Raw genomic sequence first — 22,684 nt, forward strand, 5'->3', positions numbered from 1 at the left:
AGGTGACAGGCAGACACGGTGAAATGGCCTCACCATGGGCCCCATGTTTATGTTGAGCAACAGAGCCCGGCTGCTATAATCCAGGTAATCTGGGCTAAACGACCCAAACAGAGAACGCTGTGTTTATTTCAGCGTTCCTATCGAACGCTAAAGGTGTTCACGCTCGGTAAAACGTCCGACCAGATCGGTCAAAAGGGTTTTCACAGGGTTACCAAGGCAACTGTTTATGTTTTCCTGGTCTCAGGTTTCACATACCGTGATACGCATGTGACACACATACAGTACAGGACAGACATGTATGTATACTGTAGTTAGATTCATACTTCATCTTATTGGGATTCAGATATGTGTATGCTTAGATGTGATTCGGCCTTGCGTGAGTGATGCTTTAACAGTGTAATACTTATGATAACTGATAATAACAGTGTAATACTGATAACTGATAATAACAGTGTTATACCGATAATACAGTATGGAAGCAATGTTCTGTGAATTGAAGGCTATTTTGTATGAATAATCCAACTAAAGCTAAAATTATAGTGAGCGATGTTAACTTATCAACTAAAAAGATGGCCGCCATTCTTCTAAACCTCGGGATCTGAGGGATGAAGCAATCTCCTTTATGAAGGAGTTTCATCTTTGTCAGTACAGTTTGATAAGTAGCGCTCTGCATAATTGCCTTCTCACAGCCTTGAAAAAAAGTATGAAAGGGGTACAAACTGTGCCTGTTTCTCCTTTGGCTTCCCTCCGTCTCTGTGGAGGGAGGTGGGTTTAGAAGTAGGGATGCACCGATATGAACATTTTGGCCGATACCGATAACAGATATTAACATTACTGTTATGGCCGATATCCGATATTTACCGATGTCGATATGTTCTGTATAAAAACAAGTTTCTATGATAATATAATGTTATACATACTGAAAAACACATGGAAACACTGTCTCCATTACCAAAACATTCGGAAAAGCCGATAAATCTTAGATTTACCACATTTCCCCTCAAAAACAACACACACAACAGCAGCAAGACAAATAATTATCTGCTGTTCACATCGGCCCTGTTTTGCACATCGGACCGATACCGATATATTAAAAAATGACTAACATTGGGCGTTTTAACACAGTGCCTTTTGCAGACATTGCCTTGGTAACCTGTTTCCGAAACACCATTTTTTTGATCTCGAAGGACGTCATCTGTTATTCATGCTGCTGCTGTGTGGTTAATGTGTGTCAGAGAGCGCGGCAGGGTCTGTGCGTCTCATACCTCAGCCCTGTCACCTCGCGGCGGGGGCGACCCCTCAGAGAGCGGGGGGGGGGGGACACTGTCCTCTGTAAAACCCACTGTTGTTTAAGGATCACTGTTCACCCAAAGCCTCACTCTGACTTCCAGCCTCACGCCCCGGAGCTTGAGCCCGACTCCCACAAGCCCTTGCAGCCCCTGCAGCCCTCTGCACGCCTTTCATTTTTGGAGGTAAGCGCGCGGCTGTCGGCCATCTTGTTTTTTTTAGGAGCCCGGCGGGTCGGAGGGAGGTCCCGTCACACAGGGGGGGGGCGCATCGGCGTCGGTTTCTAAGCCGCGCCGCGATCGAAGCGGGCTTTCGGGTACATACTTAAAACACGGCACCACTGAAACGTCTTTGAACAGAGTGGGGGGACACAGTTGCTTAGATAATGTTCTTAGTGTCACAGCTTCTCCCATCTCCCCCTTCCCGTTGGGGCTGTCTGGCGCGCGGCCCTCTTTCAAGTGCTGCGTAGGATTTGTGGAATCGTGACAGATCAAAGTCAGAGATGCTCTGAATCTGTCTGGATCCTTGCGAGATTGAAAGCGTGAAACGGGATTGAGCGCGATTCTAGGCTGCGACGCGTCGCGATGTAAACATCGCTGTTTGTTGCGCGGCTTCTGATTTTGCGCTGCGGTGGCGCATCATGAAGATGAAACGCCTCATGAGGAAGACTTCCGTGCCCTGAGCTCGCCTTGTAATGATGAGGTCTGGTTAAACGCTCCAAGAATCGGTCTGGTCAGCGGGGGGGGGGGCGGGGGGGATCTTGGGCGGCTGCAGCCCCGTCCATGTGGCACTTCAAAGGGATAGCGTATAATCTGGAGGGGGGTTGGGTTTGGGGGGGGTTAGAGACATGACTGGTTCCCCCAGTGTTTCCCTCTCCCCCACTCTTTCTCTCTCTCTCTCTCTCTCTCTTTCTCTCTCTCTCTCTCTCTCTCTCTCTTTCTCTCTCTCTCTCTCTCTCCCTCTCTCTCTCCCCCTCTCTCTCTCTCTCTCTCACTCACTCCCTCCCTCCCTCTCTCTCTCTCTCTCTCTCTCTCTCTCTCTCTCTCCCCCCCCGCCCCCCCCCTCTCTCTCTCTCTCTCTCTCTCTCTCTCCCTCTCTCCCAGAGTTCCCTGCTCGGCGCTCTAATGATGTCTGAGCGAGCGGGTCACCCTGTCCCTCTCCCCCGGTCTATGGGAGCGCTCGTCCTCCGAACGCATCTCAATCACGCTTTGTTCCCGCGGTTCTCCCCCTCCCTCCCTCCCTCCCTCCCTCCCTCTCTCTCCCCTCAGCTCCTGCATATTCAGGGCCTCTTTTGAACCCGCGCCTCTTTTGTTGGGATCAGAACCCCGGTTAGCGAATGTTTACATATTCACGGTTCCACCACCCCCCCCCCCCCGTGTCCTTGGGGTAAGCGTCGGAACAAAAGGGGAACGAGCTCGGTTCTGTTCTCTGAAACCTGCAGTTTTCTTTGCCTGATTGATACGTTCCATTTGAATAGAGTCCATTTGCAATTTGAAATGTGACGATTATAACGAGTTTCCCGGAGTGGTAGGCGACTGTACTGTACACCGTAGTGATTGATACGTTTGAGAAAAGATCAGTTCAGTATGTACAGTTTTCACATCCATCATCTGTTTTTTTTTCCAGCGAGGAGTGACCTTTTGAATGGGAAGAACAACAGTCATTTTGTATATGTGAATGCACAGAGCCCTTGATGACCCCCCCCTCATGTTCCTGTACCTCCGAAGCCCCTCTGGTCTGAGTCACTCTTACCGGGCGGCTGGCTCACATTCAAGTGAACCTCATCCACACCCGCAGGAGCCTCCTCGTTAGTGGCTAGTCCCGGGGATGGAAACCCTTTGTGATTGGGTAATAGGTCCCCTCTCAGACTCACGGCTTGTACATCCGTAGTAGGTCATCGCCGGCCGCATTAGCCAATTAGCTTTCTAGCCACCTTCAATAAGGCTGGCTGTTGAAATCTTGCTCCTTAACTAGGCCTGCGCCAGGCAAGGCATGAATTTGTAAACACCAGCTATCATGTTACCGGCTCCAGGGCCTTTGAAGTCAAGAGTTTGGTGTCAGTGTCCTCCCCCCTTGTGGAATACCATCCACAGTATCGGAACAATACGGCCGCACTGTGATTTCAGAGAGGATGGTGAAATGTAATCAGGATTAGGGAACTGGAACAGATTAGCGTCCGCGGCTAATTGCCGCGCCGCACAGAATTCTCGTTTGCCCCCGAAATATTAAGCCACATACTGTGAGTTCTTTGTGTACGAAGCATCTTGAAATAGCCTGGTTTTCGCTACTCGTAGGTCGGTACGCAGGTACCTATGATCGAAGATTTCCCCCCTCTTAGTAAATCACTATAAACAAAGGTTATAGACGCTTACTAGACACCAGTCAGCAGTCTGAGATACAGGACTGCGAACGAAGCAAATCAATGAAACCCTTGTGTTTTTAAAGAGAGGGGGAGCCTCACATTAACTCACCACGCTCGGGTTAGGGTTAGTCAGATAGTCAGCTTGTTTTAGACCAGGGTTTCCCAACCTGGGGTCCGGACCCCCCTTAGGGGGGCGCCAACGATCGCAGGGGGGGGGGTGCGCCAGGCCTCAGATAAATTGAGGCCGTAATATCACGTTTAGCTAGACAAATATTAGTAAAAGAATCATGTCATTGACATGTCACACAGCAGCTATAACAAAATACATGGTTATGTCTGATAGGGTCAAAAGCTACAGTACAATTCTACTGTTGACCTCCGTAGGACGTAAACTGGACGTTCACAACGACGGGGGGGGGTGGGGGGGGGGAGGGGAGAAAGGTTGGGAACCACTGCTTTAGACCATCATCTGACCCGATCCGCACGTCTCCATCGGACCGGTGCGGTCCGGCGGTTTGTGCCTTTAAATCCCCGTCTCTTATGTGGGCCAGCGAAGGAGAGCAGAGCCGTAATTAGAGCCGGCGCCGTCACACCGGCCCTCTGGGACGCCGCTCCCCGGGCCTGAAGGGGGCGGGGCCGGCTGACGCCAGCGCCGAGCCCGGACTATTAACGCTCTCTTATCGCAGGTCAGGAGCGGGGAGGGGGGGGGATAACGAGGCCAGCGTCTCGGCGCGACGCCGGGGCCGATCCGCGGTGCTGGAGTTGGCTCTCCGCCAACTCGGGGGCGGGGATTGGACCCCCCCCCCCCGTCGGTGCGTCTTGTCTGGACCGGCTCATCAGGTGAACGCCGGGGGTGTGAGATAAGCGCGGATGACATCACTGTTTACTCGCTCACGTGGCATCTGTTCAGCAGCACGTGGCTCCCCCCCTCCCCCCCCCCACAAACCCCGCCCTCTGGGCCCCCTTTTCGCACATATACGCTCGCTCAAGCACATTCAACAGCCAACTGCCAACTGAGTGTGTGTGTGTGTGTGTGTGTGTTTGGTGCGTGTGTGTGTGTGCGACCCACGCCCACGACTGTATGTAGCCGGGCTTTAGGGTGGGTTCTGGGAGACTAGAGCGTGGGATCCCTGCCAGGCACACACACTCTCATATCTCTGTAACTCTCTCGCCTTTCGACCGGGTCTCTCTTTCAAAGAGCATTTTTTTTATCTGTGGAAGCGCAGTGTCAAAGGTCAACGCGAGTAGGATCGGAGCTGACGTACGGTATCTGTAGTTCGGTAGCCCCTCCCCCCGGCCCTCTTATCTGCCTATAGGCTAGACCAGACAGCACGAGACCAGGCAGATCAAAGGTGCAGGAGTCCAGGTGAGCACTGACGACCGGGTCGGCACCAACCGGCCGTCCGAGCCCGGGGAAGGAGGGGTGTCTCGGGAGAGGACTCCCGCGGAAAAAGCACCACGATCCCGTTTCCAAACCGGAACCGTTCGATACCCCGGCCCCCAGGGGGAGGGGGGGGGGTTCGTGACACAGGGGCGTCGGATTGCGAAAGGCACGAACGAGTCTCGGCGACCGACTCGACCCCCGCCCCGGGATGCGAAGTGGTAGATGCCGGTTACATGATAGGTGGCGCGTCGAAGGGGAATGAGAAGGGCGTGCGGACGGGATACAGAGAGAGCACAGCCACGCGGGGAGGCAGGGGAAACGACCGAGAAAAAAAGTCAGCCGCTCCAAACGTGTGGGATCTCAGGCGCAGAGGCGGAGCAGGGCGACAGACGGGACCCACGCCGTTTTGGGTTTTTAGGACAGTAGAGGACACCGCGCCGGCTGCGAGGGAGGGGGTTTTACGCCGCGGATGTTTCTGGGGTAGATCGAGTTCGGACCGGAGGAGGAAGGTTGTTTTCGGAGCGTGCGTCGGCAGGGCTTCTGCGAGGTGGGGGGGGGATGTGTGTGTCGCCCGCCGCTTCTCGTCCCCGGGTCTGCTGAGAAACCCCGCCCCCCCCTCTCCACCCTCCGCCCCCCGGGGGCCGGCGTGACCTCGACAACCATGTCCGACTCCAGCCCGTGGACGGTCCTCTCCGACTTTAACATGCCGCACTTCTTCAGCGGATCCAGACTCCGACGCTCCCAAAGGTAAAACCGTGAGAAGTACGTTGTTGGTGTTACTGCCCTCACTGGGGTTAGGGTTAGGGTTAGGGTTAGGGTCAGGGCGGTGACTGGTGAAGAGAACGTTGTGCTTGGGGGTCACTGGAGATGTTACATGACCTTCGACTGGAACAATAAGACGGGAGCTGCTTCCCTAACGTGCGTGGCTTGCTTTGTGAGTTTTATTGCTCGGTGAAAGCTGGGATCGCTATCAAGGCTGTATCCTTCAGATCATGCGCTTTTTACAACAATGGATGTGTACTTACTTTCCTCTGATTAGCCCATCGCCTTCTAATGGAGAGACGGCGTTTCTAGGAAGGTCAGACGAGACAATTGGGACATTGTTCCTCTGATTTTGTGTTTTGGAAAGACATTAGCAATTAGCATTCGTTGATTTTTTTGTTTATTGTTCTTTTTGATTACCTTTAATTACTCTACCATCCATTTGGTTAGCAAGTACAATACCACAGTATACTGTACAGTATGTTTCTATGCAGTTCCACAGTATGTGTTCATACCACAGTATACAGTGTGTTTGTTCATACAATACCAGTTCTTTCAATTCTTTATACAGTATGTTGCTTTTTCTGGTCCAGCCCATCCAACTGTAATTATTTTTAATCCATGGCCTGACCCATTTCATAACACAGAAGAGCTTACCCTAATATCAAATGGATAAACTCAGAACATGCTGTACTACTTTCTTATCTATTCCTCTCATCTGCGGTCCACACGGCTGTCGGTACGAAAACAATGATTTTACAGAGTGAAACACATTGAGATGAATGCCGTCGGTGTAGATGGCCGGGGTCAGAGGTCATGGTCCATGACTGGCCCTCTGGGGGCTGTGAACGAGCATGTGTTTATGTTGGACTCAGCAGTGATCAGATAAGTGATTGTTTGATTACGGACAGATGGGTGAGATTTCCCATGTGGGGGCGCTGAGACCGCTGGTCATGTCCTGAGCTGGGAAGTGAGAAGCTTCCAGAATGACACGATGACACACTCACAGGGCTGCCCTTTACATGGTATTGGAATGATGCTTCGAATCATTTCTGATAAATTTAGCGTTTGGAATTAAATGGACATGACCTCGGACTCTGGTGTCATCGTCGATTATACAGTATGATGGGATGTGGATTTTTTTTTTTTTTGATATGCCATGCATCTGAACAGTTTAGTTTTAGTAGAGCTTTTTCATGACAGTTGAATCCCCAATGCCTTAAAGTGGCCTGCACTAAAATGGAACTGTTCAGTGGTTTTGATAACATTGCCTACTGTGTGTGTGTGTGTGTATGTGTATGTGTATGTGTATGTGTATGTGTATGTGTATGTGTATGTGTATGTGTATGTGTATGTGTCTGTGTCTGTGTCTGTGTCTGTGTCTGTGTCTGTGTCTGTGTGTGTGTGTGTGTGTGTGTGTGTGTGTGTGTGTGTGTGTGTGTGTGTGTGTGTGTGTGTGTGTGTGCGTGCGAGAGAGAGAGACTGTGTGTCTTCGCCTTGTTTGTAGAGGAGATGTTTGTGATATTGGGGTTATGCCAGTTCAGCTCACACAGCAGTGACAAGTGACAAGGAAGCAAAGCCCAAAGACTGAGGAGTTATGATGCCTGTTATTGCCATCATGGGTCGAGTTAAGACAGGCTGCGGCTTTTCTTTGTAGAAAGTGCTATAAAGAGGGAATCTATTTTTATAAGCTGCAACTAACCATAAAAAGAGAGTGCAGGCTATAAGCGAAGACATTCAAAAGTTTTATTGACACAAATAAAGATGAATTGCCGTTTCATTTTGCAACGTCCCTGGAAAAAAAAGAGTTTGTACAGACAGTACGACAGCGGGACAAAATTCAGTTCGGTCCCGTTAGATAAAACAAAACCCTCACCGTTTTGACATTTAAATATTGTTTTTTTATTTTCTTTTGAAAGCGAATTCTTACTGTCTGGTGTCGGAGCAGATGTCACTGGAGCACAGCAATGGCTTGAATGAGGCAGAGGAGTTTTGCATATCATTGAGACTGGCATTGGACCCGGTCCAGGAATCTCACACATCTGCAGTACAGTAGACTCAACACTGGCCTACTTTCTCCCTGTCATCTCTGCCCAAGGACTCCTTCATCCTCTCTTTAGAGCCTAGTTAAACACCCCCCCCCCCCTCTCTCTCTCTCTCTCTCTCTCTCTTTCTCTCTCTCTCTCTCTCTCTCTCTCTCTCTTTCTCTCTCTCTCTATCTCTCTTTCTCTCTCTCCTCTCAGCTAGGGCTGGGCTGCCAGGCTGTTCGGTACAAAGCTCACATCAACATGGCAGCTGTGCTTGGTTGTCATAGAGCTGTGTTGTCTTGCCTCACTAAGATAATTCGGATAGGCCTATAATCATCACTCTGACTCAAATGGGCGGTTTTGAGTGGCAGGGCTGGGTTCTCTAAGTGCCCCTAAACTGTTTTGGGTGGGGCTACAGGGAGGGGACGTGGGAGTGAGTGCGAGCTACAGTAGGGGCGGGAGTGTGGCGCTCTCCGAGCTTAATCCTAAAGTACGCAGGTATAAATAGCCTCCACTAAATCCGATCCTCTTTGACTGAGCACCTGCGAATCGGACGTTATCATCTCACTCACCATCCCGATGGTCTGTGTCATAGCTTCGCGCAGATGATGACTTGGCTCAACCAAACCCCTCGTCCCGTGCCGTTTCATGGATTTTGCGTTGGGAATGACATGATGAACCGTTCTCAGGACAGCTCTTGTGGGGGCGGCTCTAGCTCAGTTGGTAGAGCGGGTCGTTCAATGATCGAAGGGTCAGCGGTTCGAATCCCAGCTCCGACTGTCCACATGTCGAAGTGTCCTTGAGCAAGACACCTAACCCCAAATTAGCACTAACCCCAGGTTAGCACCTTGCATGGCAGCTACCGCCATTGGCGTGTGAATGTGTGTGTGAATGGGTGAATGAGAGGCCATTGTAAAGCGCTTTGAGTGATGCTAAGGTGGAAAAGCGCTATATAAGTGCAGTCCATTTACCATTTAAATGAGCTTAGATGTTCGGCAGAGAAATGTTTCAGTTTTGTGGGAAAATGTGCCACTAGTGAACAGGGATGCGGGGGTTTGGAAGGTTACCCCAAAATCATCCATCTTCATACGACTATTTTGAAACTATTGGAAATTGATTAAAACACAGAAGGCGTGAACTAATGCGACTGTGTCTTTTTATTATGACCGCGCACACACGCACGCGCTAATGAGGCGAGGATAAACTAATTATCCCGCATGTACGATGCGAGGCGTCCTACTGTGTCCTCTACGTCCACGTGTCCTCCTGTAAAGCCGTTCTACTATTGATTCACGCCCCTCTAATGTGATTCATTTCCTGAAACCATCTGCACAATGTACGTAATAATACGCGCGGCTGTATTCACACCAACAAACGGCGCTCTCCAACGAGGACAGAATAAGATTCTACCAGCCCCCTCGCCCCCCATATCCCAAGGTCTCCCTTCGTTGCTGCAGGTACGATTCGCCCAGGGTAACATATGGTTATCGATTCACAAAAATGCAAATGGTCCAACCGGCAGAATCCCTTCAATTACGCGATGCATAATTCAGTTACGTTTGGCCGGGCGGACCGCGGCGATCCATCACGCTCGCGCAAAGTAGCCAAGAAACACGGCAGTAGAGATGCTCTCGTTAGTAATCATTAGGAGCCTATTCTTAGGGTCTGTGTCTGAGGGAACCGGGGAACCGGGGAACCGGGGCCCTCGCTGGAACTTTCCCCCCGCCGCCCCCCCCGTCGGATACGCGCTCGCGGCTGCACTCCCGGAGCCATGACAACGGCGGTCGCTATGCTCTTCCTCTCGTTCTCCCTGCCCTCTTTGGGAGTTGAAGATGGGGGGGGAAATAGGTTCCGTCGTCAATTAAGCTGACCTTGGGCCGTCTGCTAATTAGACTGTTATTCAGGAGAAGCAAGGCTTTTTTCATCTCTGGGTTGTGTTTGTATTATATGTCTGGGAAATAGCCTACATCATGTGAATAGTGTCTTGAGTTTGAGAGGGTGCTGAACGGGTAAGGGGTGATCTTGGGGGTGCTGGGTTGGGTGCGCATTGGATTTTGGGTAATGTGTTTGTGTATGTTGGTGTTTGTATTTTATATGTGGACTCCAGGAAGAATAGTTTCTACCCCGGTGGCAACTAATGGGGATCCAGTTGAATAAATAAACGAATAAATAAACACAGTGCAGTGAGAATGTACAGTGGGAGGAGCCAGATGAGTAGTGTTCGGTGTTGGAGGGTGAACAATGCAAAAAGACCACATGAAAGACTCCATCTTCTCACAGGGCGGAGTCTGTTCACCGTGACAGATCAGAGTGCCAGGGGCTCCACAACAACACCTGTAGCAACTGCCTCACCATAACAGACAAGTGTGTGTGTGTGTGTGTGTGTACACTGTGAGAATATGACCTGCCACTGCACCTGCAGTATGCGCGCACACACACGCACACAAAACACCTCGCTCTCTCGCTCTTTCCAACACACACACATTTCCCTCTTTGTTTCACTCCTCTTGCTTTGTCTAATTCTCTCTTACAAACACACAGACGTACAAACGCACACACATGCTGTACACACACACACACACGCACACACACACACACACACACACGATCGCTCCACGTTCTACCAGCACTGCCTCTGAGAAAGCAGTCAGCCCTCTAACCATGCGACACGCTGCACTCTGCTGCTCGACTACGTTGAGCTCTCTGACGCCGTAGGACTGGAAGGAAGTGGATGTTTTCTTATTTCCTGTATAAAACGTGCTGTGGCGCCAGCGTAGCCTCCGATGTGAGTCGGCATAATCTCCGAGCAGATTATCTAACCTACTGTACGTCATTGACGTCTCACCTTGCAGTGGATTTTTTTTGGGGGGGGGAGGAATTCTGTATTTCCAGTCTGGGTGCTTCTGTATCTGAGAGCTATAATGCAGTTTGACATAGATTATGAGTCTGTGTTCGTCAGTGATAGTGAAGGACAGTCTGCATTATCACATATCTGTAGATTAGATATGTCCATGAGTCATTAGGATTGTTTGAGTCACAGCAGGGGAGTCGGCCAAGTCGCACACCGACGGCCCCAGGTGTGTGTGTGTGTGTGTGTGTGAGCGTCTCTTGCCTAGTCAGAGGGGGGAGGCGACTGCTCCGTCTCCTCTTAAGCCCGATGGATAAGAGGATCCGATCTGTCAGCGGTAAGCGTGTGAGGGGGAGGGCCGCTGTACCCAGCATGCCCTTCAGCGAACACCGTCGGCGCCGTGCGGCAGAGCGGTGCTGTGCGTACTGTAGGTAGGGCTGTCTGGCCAGGACGACATCTGGACCCACAGTACCAGAACCAGGAATGGACCACGAGGCTTTTGAGTAAAAAAACTTTAAAGATACAAACTCAAATCAGCTAGAGGCAAAGTCTACATAGGGCAGTGTGTGGGATGCAACAGCCTGGGACCAATACTTGGTACAGATGGTGGAGGAGACACAGATGGTATGTAGGTAGAATACAGATAAAATCATTAATTCGTCTTCTTACTTGATTACATGGTGTCAGGTGACATGTTTTGATTTGGTTGGCTTTGTGGGGTAATAGCGGCCTGCTTTATTCTGCCCTATGGTAGTACGGTAGTAAGTGGAGCATGAATATTATTGTGGAGATGTTCCAATTGTTGGCATAGAACTTTTTTGGGGGGGCGCATTCTTTCTCAAATGAAACCGTGCCTCTATCTTCCTGCCAAAAAACGAATCCCTGCTAGAAAAACTCGCTTTCAACCACTGCAGCTTTGCGTTGTTTGAAGATTGCTCCCAGTGTTGTGTGTCGAAGTATTTGTGGAATCATGCCTTCAGCGTGTTTGATACTCCTCAGACGCGGCCCATCCGTAGGCCATAATGAGGGCTATTATCGTTATGAATACGCTGCTCATGTTGCTGAGGCAGCCCGTCAGCTCCACGCTGGGGGTCAGGATGGGGGTTATAATGAGGATGGGGGCGCAGGACGGGGGTTATAATGAGGTTCCCCTACGCTTACTTAGAATCTCATCTTCTGTTGGCCTGTGCTGTTTAAGCACTTCCTACTGGAGAGGCAAGTCTGCAGTCACTAAGTTGGGTGAGCTGGCGGTACAGTAAATACAGTAGCCTGCCATATAGGTTTAACCAAAATCTCCTAATTTTCCCATCTTCTAAATGTCTCTTAAAATGTCCTTATCTTCAAGCCGGTCTGCTATTTCTTCAGCTGCACGAACCCTCTGCAAACCAGCGTTTTTGCTGAGTAGGACTCAAAAGTATTTTAATTCCTTGTGTTTTTGTATTATACATTTTTCTTGTATAAATAAAATTAAATGGGGGGGGGGGGGACATGACTGTGTATTCCTCTGGATCCTGCTGACTGGCCAAGAACTGCCGGCCAAGAAATGTGTTCTTCACGTCTTTGTAACTGCGTTGGTAAATGAGGTTCATCGTCTCTAGAGGGGTTGATACTGTAGAATGAACGGTGAATGTTCTGGATTGTTCTGTGGCCCGTCCAACGTTATCGTCTGTGTTTCTCATAGCTGCAGGACGAGCAACAGGAAGAGCCTAATAGGAAGTGGTCAGTCATCGGCGCTGCCTCGACCCCACTCCCCTCTATCATCACATACAGGTAAGACTGACCCTACAATCATGTGTTTGGATGTGTGTGTGTGAAGTGGTCGTGTTGTCGTACTCGCAGGGAAAGACTGAGGTCTCCTGAACATTAGTCATTTAGCAGACGCTTGTATCCAAAGCGACTAACAATAATTGCATTTAACGTAGGAAAAGCCAATGTACTACTTGCCCGAGCTCACAAGTGCATCTCCTTTCTAAAACCAGCGACTAAGAGCATAATCTAGTGCTGAAGGCAACGTGCAAGAATAGCGATCTAAAATACAATCGGTGCTTAAGAGGGAGGATCCTGGTAGTACTTGTTGAAGAGGTGAGTTTTGAGCCTGCGACGAAAGACGGGGCAGCGACTCTGCTGTCCTGACGTCAGTGGGCAGTTCGTTCCACCACTGCGGGGCCAGGACAGAGAAGAGCCCGTGACCGTGTCGATCGACCGCAGGGGCCTCGGGAGGTAGCAGAGCGCAGCGGTCAGGAGGGCCGCCGAACAGAGGCCGTTGTCTGTGGTGAATGAGGAAGTAGTCTGGGGACTATTAAGCCTGACACTCAAGACTCGGTCATTCCGCTTCCCCTTCATTGCTCAGTCTGAGCAGGCTCCCGTCGCAGCCGTTTCCTGAGATGGGACGTCGCCGAAGAGGGAGTCCTCAGCGATTGGTTCATCGTCTAACCAATCACGTCGCGCGGTTTTATCCCATCATCACATTCAAAGGACGCCGATTGGCCTGGTTGGCCAACCGAGAAATCACTCTGGATGACAGCCTTTCCAGACTCTGAATCGCATTTTGAAAATTCACATTCAGGGGCTGGAGCCAGGCTACCTCCTCGGTCTTATCCAACAAAGGTGGCAAAGCAACCGAAGCAGCAGATTTCAATGTTGCACCAAAATCCATTGATTATAAGTGGGTGTTAAGAGACGAGAAGTGCAAAAAATCACGAGAGAAGCTCCCAGTTGAGATTTGAGACGGGCTGCGCTGGGAAAGCAGAGTAACAACAGAATAAGGAGTCGATGACGTCGTCTGGAAAAGCCTTTGTCGGGGCCAGTATCCCCCCCCCCCGGCGCTGCGTGGGGGGCGGAGCCTGCTGTCGCCGTGGGGCAGTGATTTTGATTGTGAAGGACCCGGAAACGGAGGCTCACACAGGAAGGAAATGCACAGGGGCCGAGGGGAGGGGTGCTTTCAATTACTACAGGGCGTCTTACTTCCTGTCCCGGAGCTCGCCGATAACGGGGCCTGGGTCGGAGCAGTAAGTCAGTCAGTCGGTCGGTCAGTCAGTCGGCCAGTCAGTCGGTCAGTCGGCCGGTCAGTCGGTCAGTCGGTCGGTCAGTCGGTCAGTCAGTCGGTCAGTCAGTCAGTCAGTCAGTCAGCTGGTCAGTCAGTCGGTTGGCCAGTCAGCTGGTCAGTCAGTCAGTCGGTCAGTCAGCTGGTCAGTCAGCTGGTCAGTCAGTCAGTCGGTTGGCCAGTCAGCTGGTCAGTCAGCTGGTCAGTCAGTCGGTCAGTCAGTTGGTCAGTCAGTCGGTCAGTCAGTCAGTCAGTCAGTCAGTTGGTCAGGCAGTCGGTCAGTCAGTCAGTCGGTTGGCCAGTCGGGGGTTTAAACATCGCAGCAGCAGCCCAGGCGTCAGGATGAGCCAGTATTGCTATGCCGATGAGTTGACCGAGCTGTGTGGAGACTCCACTGTGTGGTGCAGACGGATGACGGGGACTCTGGGTAAGATTCGCCCTTCACATTCACGCTGAAAGAGAGAATTAATTTTTTTGTACAGCACATCGTTGAGTAAAGGGTTTTATAAGTAATGCTTATTGTTTTGGTTTGTAGGCAACAGGAGTACGGCCAAAGTACTGTTGAGGGTTCCATGAAAGGGATTCATTCTAAATGATCTATTCAGGTTTTTGGCTTAGGTTTGGCTAAACCTACAGTACAGCATTAGAATAGGTCTGATCTAGAATCAGGCCTTTCCCTCAGTTTGGATCAAACTCTATTTAGTACAATGAGATACACTGTACTGGGATCAGTTTGGGCCCACATGTCGCATGTTACTCCTCCATCGACCACCTCTTTACTGTAGGCGGACCCTTAACCCTTAAAGCGGGCGATTACTTACTTCCTTTAATCGACTGCGCGTGATTAAATCACAAGCCAATTAAAGGGGTGACATTCGTCACCACCTAACGAGAAACTCTTCATCTGCCTGTGGTCCGCCCGGGTGCTGAGAAGCCCCCTCTTTACCGTCACAGGGGGTGCCATCCATGCCCTTGGCTAATTAACTCTTTACTCTCTCCGTCGGCGGCGGGGGTAATTATGCCTAATTAACGTTGGACAAAGGGGTTGGCTTCACACCTTATTGGTAAGGGAACACGAGACCTAATTGGGGGGCCGTGATGAAACCTGCGCACTTTAATGCCTCCAATAGCCTGAAGCTACCCCACAAAACAGCAGGGGCTGGGGTAATAAATGGATGCACTGCAGCCCATGTGGATGGAGAGATGGAGTGAGGAAGAGATGGAGGATGGAGAGAGAAATTTGACTTCTCCCCGGTAGGGTAGATGGGTTCTCTGCGAAGCCCACCGCCATAATGATCAGCGTCTTCATGGACTGCGGCGTATCGGCCTCCTGTGTTTCTGACGTCGTCGTTAACGTTCGTCGTCTTTGCGTTGGTTATGGCTACTAATTGCGGTGTTTTTACTAGTGTTTATCTACCGGTAAACTTACCGGTTGTGCGAAGGATGTGCCGACTGTACTCAGCCGCATAAACATGCGACTCCCTCTCGTTTTCCTTTTTATTTTATTTCCTGAAGCACAGCTTTTTATGTTCCTGTCAGACAGCTGTGGTGAATACAACCGTTGTCTCTCAGAAGTCCCAGCTAGCGCTCCCACAGAGCAGTGGAAGCTGCTCCGCATCGTAGACGTCACTTAATATTCACATCCTGTTTGCCTGTAGAACCAGCTGTCATTTAAAGACAATATATCATCTTTGTGGAGATATTAATATGTCTCACTTTCCCACAGGACCTCTTTGGTGAATTCACACATTTTATGGTGTCTGACGCTGGAGGGTAGAAATGAATTATTCAGCGGTTACAAACAGAAACTTTTTGGGGGTGTGATTGTATTTTCGGGGTTGGAATAATTAGTAATGTTTTATGAGTGGAATGTCCCTTGATAGATCCAAGCATGTACATGTATTTGATTCTTTCATTAGTGCTTCAAGCCGCTCTGTTGGATTAGAGCCTCAGTTTCAGACAGTTTAGGCTGTCGATCCAGGAAATAAGCACATGTTTAAAGATGTACTGTAAGCATGTTGGTCCTTATTGTTTAAAGGGGACTAAGGAATTAATTGTCTTTGTTTCTCGTTCTGGAATTGCAGGAACAAGTCCTCAAGACAGTCCCAGAAACTTCTCTCCTAGTGCCTCTGCCCACTTCTCCTTCGCACGAAGGTAAGAAGGATGTGCATTTTTAATCCCGTCTCAACGTTCGCAGTAATCAGAACACTATTTTTGACTCTCCTTATTATTATATATATATATTTTTTTAAACAGAAACACTAAAAATGTTATGTCTTTGTTGAAAGAGGTCAGACCGTGTGGAGACATGCTCTCGCTCTTCAAACGGTAACGGTTGGATCTAGATGGGTTCTGACAGGTCTTTTGCATATCCGTTTGAAAATTGAGCTGACACATTTATCGCTCAGGAAATCAATGTCCTCAAAGGCTTTTCAAACTGCGCTTTTCAAACTTCTGCGCTGACTTTGTCAAGGGCTTGTCATATCCTTTTCGCTAGTAGCCTGAATAATTGCTTCTTTTTATACCTTAACTCAACATTAATCCTATTTAATTGTGTGTGTTTATTGTTGCGATTCATAGTCATTGCCACAGAGCAGACTGGTACATTCATGTTGGACTACATTGTTCTCCCTCAACCAATAGCGAAGCCGTGGGTGTGGTTGACCCGTCTTGGCTGTAGTTTTTATATGGTGGTGAGCCTGGCTAGCTAGCTATGCCATGTCGTAGCAGACATGGAAAAAGGCATTATTTTGATAAACTGACCACATAGTTCGAATCTGCTGGTTTACTTTCTCGCATGAAAACATATCAAAACTTAACAAAGTGACAGTCGTGAGAACCAACTTTACAAAAATTGCTGCCAACTCAAGCCCAAATGGACTACAAACCACCTGGATTTGTGTGCGTCACATCCAGGACTGTTGAACCAGTGTGTGTGTGTGTGTGTGTGTGTGTGTGTGTTTCTCCAGGACTGATGAACCAGTGTGTGTGTGTGTGTGTGTGTGTGTGTGTGTGTTTCTCCAGGACTGATGAACCTGTGTGTGTGTGTGTGTGTGTGTGTGTGTGTGTGTGTGTGTTTCTCCAGGACTGATTAACCAGTGTGTGTGTGTGTTTCTCCAGGACTGATGAACCAGTGTGTGTGTGTGTGTGTGTGTGTTTCTCCACGACTTATGAACCAGTGTATGTGTGTGTGTGTGTGTTTCTCCAGGACTGATGAACCAGTGTGTGTGTGTGTGTGTTTCTCCAGGACTGATGAACCAGTGTGTGTGTGTGTGTGTTTCTCCAGGACTGATGAACCAGTGTGTGTGTGTGTGTGTGTGTGTGTTTCTCCAGGACTGATGAACCAGTGTGTGTGTGTGTGTTTCTCCAGGACTGATGAACCAGTGTGTGTGTGTGTGTGTTTCTCCAGGACTGATGAACGTGTGTGTGTGTGTTTCTCCAGGACTGATGGTCGTCGCTGGTCCCTGGCCTCACTGCCCTCCTCTGGCTATGGAACCAACACACCCAGCTCCACTGTCTCTGTACGTAGCCTTACACACACACACACACACACACAAATACAAAACACACACTCTCGTAGTAACAGGCAGACCCTGTCAAACACTGCTGGACAAAGGATAGATTAACACATTAATGAATAATTCATTCGTTACACAGTTCCATCCAGAATCAGCATTTCAATGCTAGCAAGACTGTTGAGTGTGTGAGTCTCATGTGGTCGGCTTCGTCTCATTAGCCAATGGGCCGTGGCGGCTCTGCTAGCGATGTCTGGAGGGCAGCTCTGCTAGCGATGTCTGGGAGTGACTCTGCTAGCCAGGTCTGGAGGAGGGCTCTGCTAGCCAGGTCTGGAGGAGGGCTCTGCTAGTCAGGTCTGGAGGAGGGCTCTGCTAGTCAGGTCTGGAGGAGGGCTCTGTTAGCCAGGTCTGGAGGAGGGCTCTGCTAGCCAGGTCTGGAGGAGGGCTCTGCTAGCCAGGTCTGGAGGAGGGCTCTGCTAGCCAGGTCTGGAGGAGGGCTCTGCTAGCCAGGTCTGGAGGAGGGCTCTGCTAGTGATGTCTGGAGGAGGGCTCTGTTAGCCAGGTCTGGAGGGTGACTCTGCTAGCGATGTCTGGAGGAGGGCTCTGCTAGCCAGGTCTGGAGGAGGGCTCTGCTAGCCAGGTCTGGAGGAGGGCTCTGTTAGCCAGGTCTGGAGGAGGGCTCTGCTAGTCAGGTCTGGAGGAGGGCTCTGCTAGCCAGGTCTGGAGGAGGGCTCTGCTAGCCAGGTCTGGAGGGTGACTCTGCTAGCCAGGTCTGGAGGGTGACTCTGCTAGCCAGGTCTGGAGGAGGGCTCTGCTAGCCAGGTCTGGAGGAGGGCTCTGCTAGCCAGGTCTGGAGGAGGGCTCTGCTAGCCAGGTCTGGAGGAGGGCTCTGCTAGCGATGTCTGGAGGAGGGCTCTGCTAGTGATGTCTGGGAGTGACTCTGCTAGCCAGGTCTGGAGGAGGGCTCTGCTAGCCAGGTCTGAAGGACGGCTCTGCTAGTGATGTCTGGTGAACAGATGCTCCTGCCAGCGTCTCCCCTGTGTGACTCATGGCACCACAAGCTGCTGCTGGGGGCCAACAGATTTGTTTAGGAGTAAACATGGCCTTGACACACAGCCAGTCCACACAAACACACATGCACTAACACACATGCACACATGCTAACACACACACACACACACTAACACACACACGCACAAACACACGTGCGCGCACATACCCACAAACACACTAACACGCATGCTCACGCACGCACACACAGACACACACACACACACACACACACACACACACACACACACACACACACACACACACACACACACACTTCTAAAAGAGAGAACTGCCCTGCCCTGACACAAGTCAATTAAGAAGGCTAATGTACAGTAATTGGATGAGTCTTCACAGTAAATTCTTTAGGTGCAGCAGTTGTAGCTGATGCACGTGCTGTGTTTTTGTGCACGGTGGAGAGGAAGGCTTTAGTTAAGGGTTTGTTTACAGTAGGTTGTTGGTGCAGTTGACTGAAGATATCCAAACAAGGTTCGGCTAATAAATCCTCCGAGGTTTTAAGAGGCTTATATTTGGGAGCGGAGTAATCTCTCAGGAATAAATTAGCATTAGCATCTCAGTATCTATTTATTCTACAGTTGGTTGGTGAGTGTGCAGAAAAAGGAAGCATTTCCAAAACGTCTCTCGCGTACAGTAAAGCAAGCGTCCACTTACTGTACGCGCCAGAAGAAACGCCACTTAAAGCATTAGGCTCTTCCCATTTCTTCCTCTTTTTTCTTTTTCTTGTCCAATGTATATTCATTTCATTTCCAGTCGTCCTGTTCATCACAGGAGAAGCTCCACCAGCTGCCCTTCCAGCCCACGCCGGACGAGCTGCACTTCCTGTCCAAGCACTTCTGCACCGAGAGCATCGCCGGGGACGACTGCCGGAGAGCCACGCCCATGCGACCGCGCTCACGGAGTCTCAGGTACGGAGGGAGGGAGGGAGGGAGGGAGGGAGAGAGGGAGGGATGAAGGATGGATGGATGGAGGGGGGGAGGGAGGGATGAAGGGAAGGAGGGAGGGAGGGAGGGGGGGATGAAGGATGGATGGAGGGGGGGAGAGAGGGATGAAGGGAAGGAGGGAGGGGGGAAGGGAGGGATGAAGGGAAGGAGGGAGGGAGGGATTAAGGATGGATGGAGGGAGGGAGGGAGGGAGGGATGAAGGGAAGGAGGGAGGGAGGGATGAAGGGAAGGAGGGAGGGAGGGAGGGAGGGAGGGATGAAGGAAGGAAGGAAGGGAGGGAAGGAGGGAGGGAGGGAGGGAGGGATGAAGGGAAGGAGGGAGGGAGGGAGGGATGAAGGGAAGGAGGGATGGAGAGAGGGAGGGAGGGATGAAGGGAAGGATGGAGGGAGGGAGGGAGGGATGAAGGGAAGGAGGGAGGGAGGGATGAAGGATGGATGGAGGGAGAGAGGGAGGGATGAAGGGAAGGAGGGATGGAGCGAGGGAGGGAGGGAGGGGAGCGTGAACACGGGGGGATGAAGGATGGATGGAGGGGGGGAGAGAGGGATGAAGGGAAGGAGGGAGGGGGGAAGGGAGGGATGAAGGGAAGGAGGGAGGGAGGGATTAAGGATGGATGGAGGGAGGGAGGGAGGGAGGGATGAAGGGAAGGAGGGAGGGAGGGATGAAGGGAAGGAGGGAGGGAGGGAGGGAGGGAGGGATGAAGGAAGGAAGGAAGGGAGGGAAGGAGGGAGGGAGGGAGGGAGGGATGAAGGGAAGGAGGGAGGGAGGGAGGGATGAAGGGAAGGAGGGATGGAGAGAGGGAGGGAGGGATGAAGGGAAGGATGGAGGGAGGGAGGGAGGGATGAAGGGAAGGAGGGAGGGAGGGATGAAGGATGGATGGAGGGAGAGAGGGAGGGATGAAGGGAAGGAGGGATGGAGCGAGGGAGGGAGGGAGGGGAGCGTGAACACAGAGAGATGGATCTACTAACGCTCTCATCTGCTAGCGAGCTCAGCGCTCCTCCAGAGCAGCTGTTAACCAGAGTTGTGGGTGATTTCAGCCCTGGAAGATCCCCGTCATGCTGCGACCATGAGATTATCATGATGAATCATGTCTACAAGGAGCGCTTCCCTAAGGTGAGGCTCCGCCCACAACACACAGCACCAACGCCAGCTGGGACCAGAACTGGCACGGACCTCACGATACGAGTCATATCACGATACACTGCCATACGATACAACACGTATTGCAGTACATTGCGATACTCCACATAATATACAGAAACATTTAGAATACAGCTGAAAATACAACATAGGTGACCCTGGGGGTGGAGGGAATGTAAGGATATTTTACATCAATTTAAAACATGAATAATGTATCTATGATTGAATTCAATCCATCATTTTAAATTAAATCCATCATTTTATTTATATATATATATATATTACAGGCCTTGTTCTGTATATTTCCATTGTGCTAAAAAAAAGTTTGTTCGAAAAATCGATACAATCAAGGAAAATATATACAATATACTGTAGTTGTTTTTCTGTATCGATCTTACTGGACAGCCCTAGCTGGGTCAGGCGACGGGTCACCGCGGGGCGGTCAGGTAAAACCACCAGCCTTCCACAGCCTCTGACCCGCTCTGCCCCCCCCTCCCCCCTCGCTCGCTCAGGCCACGGCCCAGATGGAGGAGAGGATCCAGGAGATCATCCGCAGCAACTCGCCGGACATCGTCCTCCCGCTGGCCGACGGCGTCCTGGGCTTCGCCCACCACCAGATGATCGAGCTGGCCAGGGACTGCCTGGAGAAGAGCCGCCTGGGTCACATCACCTCGCGCTACTTCTGCGAGCTCACCGACAAGCTGGAGCGCCTCTTCCAGGAGGTGGGTGGACGACGCGCTCGCCGGGAGACGGACGGCGGCCGTTTTGAGCCGGCGACCGTTTTTTTCTCCGTTCGGCTCGCGATTCCAAACCCGTGTTTATTATGGGATGTCATCGCTGTTCCTCCAGGGCAGGGGTTCCCCAACCTTTCTTCGCCAGAGCCCCCCCACTTACACCTGATGGAATTTGCTGTGTGACGTCAATAACATGATTCTTTGACAAATATTTTGTTTAGCTAATATTAAGGCCGCAAATTGTTTGAGGCCTGGTGCCCCCCCCCCCCCCCCTGCAATTGTTGGCGCCCCCCCCCTCAGGGGGCCCCGGACCCCAGGTTGGGAAACCCTGCTCCAGTTTTAGGAGCTACCTTTCTTAGCGGAGTTCACTAAAATCGGTGTGTGTGTGAGGCGTTGACGGTGTGTGTGTGAGACGTTGACGGCGTGTGTCGTTCCAGTCCACGGAGAGGTCGGAGAGCCAGGATGTGACCTTCATCAAGGAGCTGGTGAAGAAGATCCTCATCGTCATCGCCCGTCCCGCGCGCCTCCTGGAATGCCTGGTAAACCTCTCGCCTGAACGTCCGCACGGATTGGCTGCTTTTGAACTCCAATGGAAACGCACGCTCCCTTAATCCCCGCCTTTGATCCGACGCGACAGGATTAGTGTGAGAGGAGCGCCTGTTTTCACCAATCCAGTCAGATCAGAGATCACATCAAGGACTTAAGTGAAGTGAAGGAAGGAAGAAAAAGAAAGAAGGGAGGGAGGGAGGGAAGGAAGGAAGGAAGGAAGGAAGGAAGGAAGGAAGGAAGGAAGGAAGGAAGGAAGGAAGGAAGGAAGGAAGGAAGGAAGGAAGGAAGGAAGGAAGGAAGGAAGGGAGGGAGGGAGGGAGGGAGGGAGGGAGGGAAGGAAGGAAGGAAGGAGGGAAGGAGGGAAGGAAGGAAGGAAGTTATTTTTAAGGATTCAAACAGGGCCCATATATTATGCACAGTGCTGGATGGAGCTGTATTTACCTAACGACGCGATTATCTGACCTGTCGGTGCTTCTTCAGGAGTTCGACCCGGAGGAGTTCTACTACCTGCTGGAGGCAGCAGAGGGCCACGCCAAGGAGGGCCAGGGCATCAAGACCGACATCCCCCGCTACATCATCAGCCAGCTGGGCCTCACCAGGGACCCCCTGGAAGGTACTGGTTCGGCTCGTCACCCCAGCCGCCCAGTGGCATTATCGGAAAACTATGACTCAATTGAAACGTGTAACTTCGTGACGCCGAACTCATCTGGTCTCAGCGTCATAACGTAGAAGTAGCTAGCTCTTCTGACGCTCGCTGCAGTCTGCAGGGGACGACACCATCGGTGACCTGACGTAGGTGACAGCGACTGCTTAACCATTAATCATTTTCACCACCGCGCTTCTGCTTAAATTGTCTCCCTGATCCTGTTTCTAAGTTGAGGCAGTCGTTTATCACATTTTAATTAACTTCTAACACACTCTTGACTCATGAAACTCTGCTCGATATAAGAGAAGATACTTCTAGTCTGATGGAAAAGTCAAATTATGCGGCTTCGGTTATAGGATTCCTCATTACCATTCTGCA

At 50.9% G+C, this 22,684-nt stretch overlaps 1 protein-coding gene across 4 annotated transcripts in view; it reads left to right on the forward strand.

The window, feature by feature from the left end:
- The window catches only part of mast4 (microtubule associated serine/threonine kinase family member 4), a 107,006-nt gene that overhangs the window by 60,894 nt on the left and 23,428 nt on the right, over nucleotides 1–22,684 (forward strand). For 3 of the 4 annotated variants that reach the window (XM_084456122.1, XM_084456120.1, XM_084456123.1), the window contains 8 exons: nucleotides 12,352–12,440; nucleotides 15,798–15,867; nucleotides 17,156–17,234; nucleotides 19,050–19,204; nucleotides 20,275–20,350; nucleotides 20,890–21,099; nucleotides 21,549–21,650; nucleotides 22,141–22,273. In XM_084456122.1, the coding sequence (XP_084312248.1) occupies nucleotides 12,352–12,440; nucleotides 15,798–15,867; nucleotides 17,156–17,234; nucleotides 19,050–19,204; nucleotides 20,275–20,350; nucleotides 20,890–21,099; nucleotides 21,549–21,650; nucleotides 22,141–22,273 (914 nt within the window). The remainder of the gene's footprint in view (nucleotides 1–12,351; nucleotides 12,441–15,797; nucleotides 15,868–17,155; nucleotides 17,235–19,049; nucleotides 19,205–20,274; nucleotides 20,351–20,889; nucleotides 21,100–21,548; nucleotides 21,651–22,140; nucleotides 22,274–22,684) is intronic. The other variant, XM_084456121.1, reaches the window with a different exon arrangement.

This window comes from Borostomias antarcticus (genome assembly GCF_949987555.1).
Source record: "Borostomias antarcticus genome assembly, chromosome: 2".
NCBI classification, from domain to species: Eukaryota; Metazoa; Chordata; class Actinopteri; order Stomiiformes; family Stomiidae; genus Borostomias; species Borostomias antarcticus.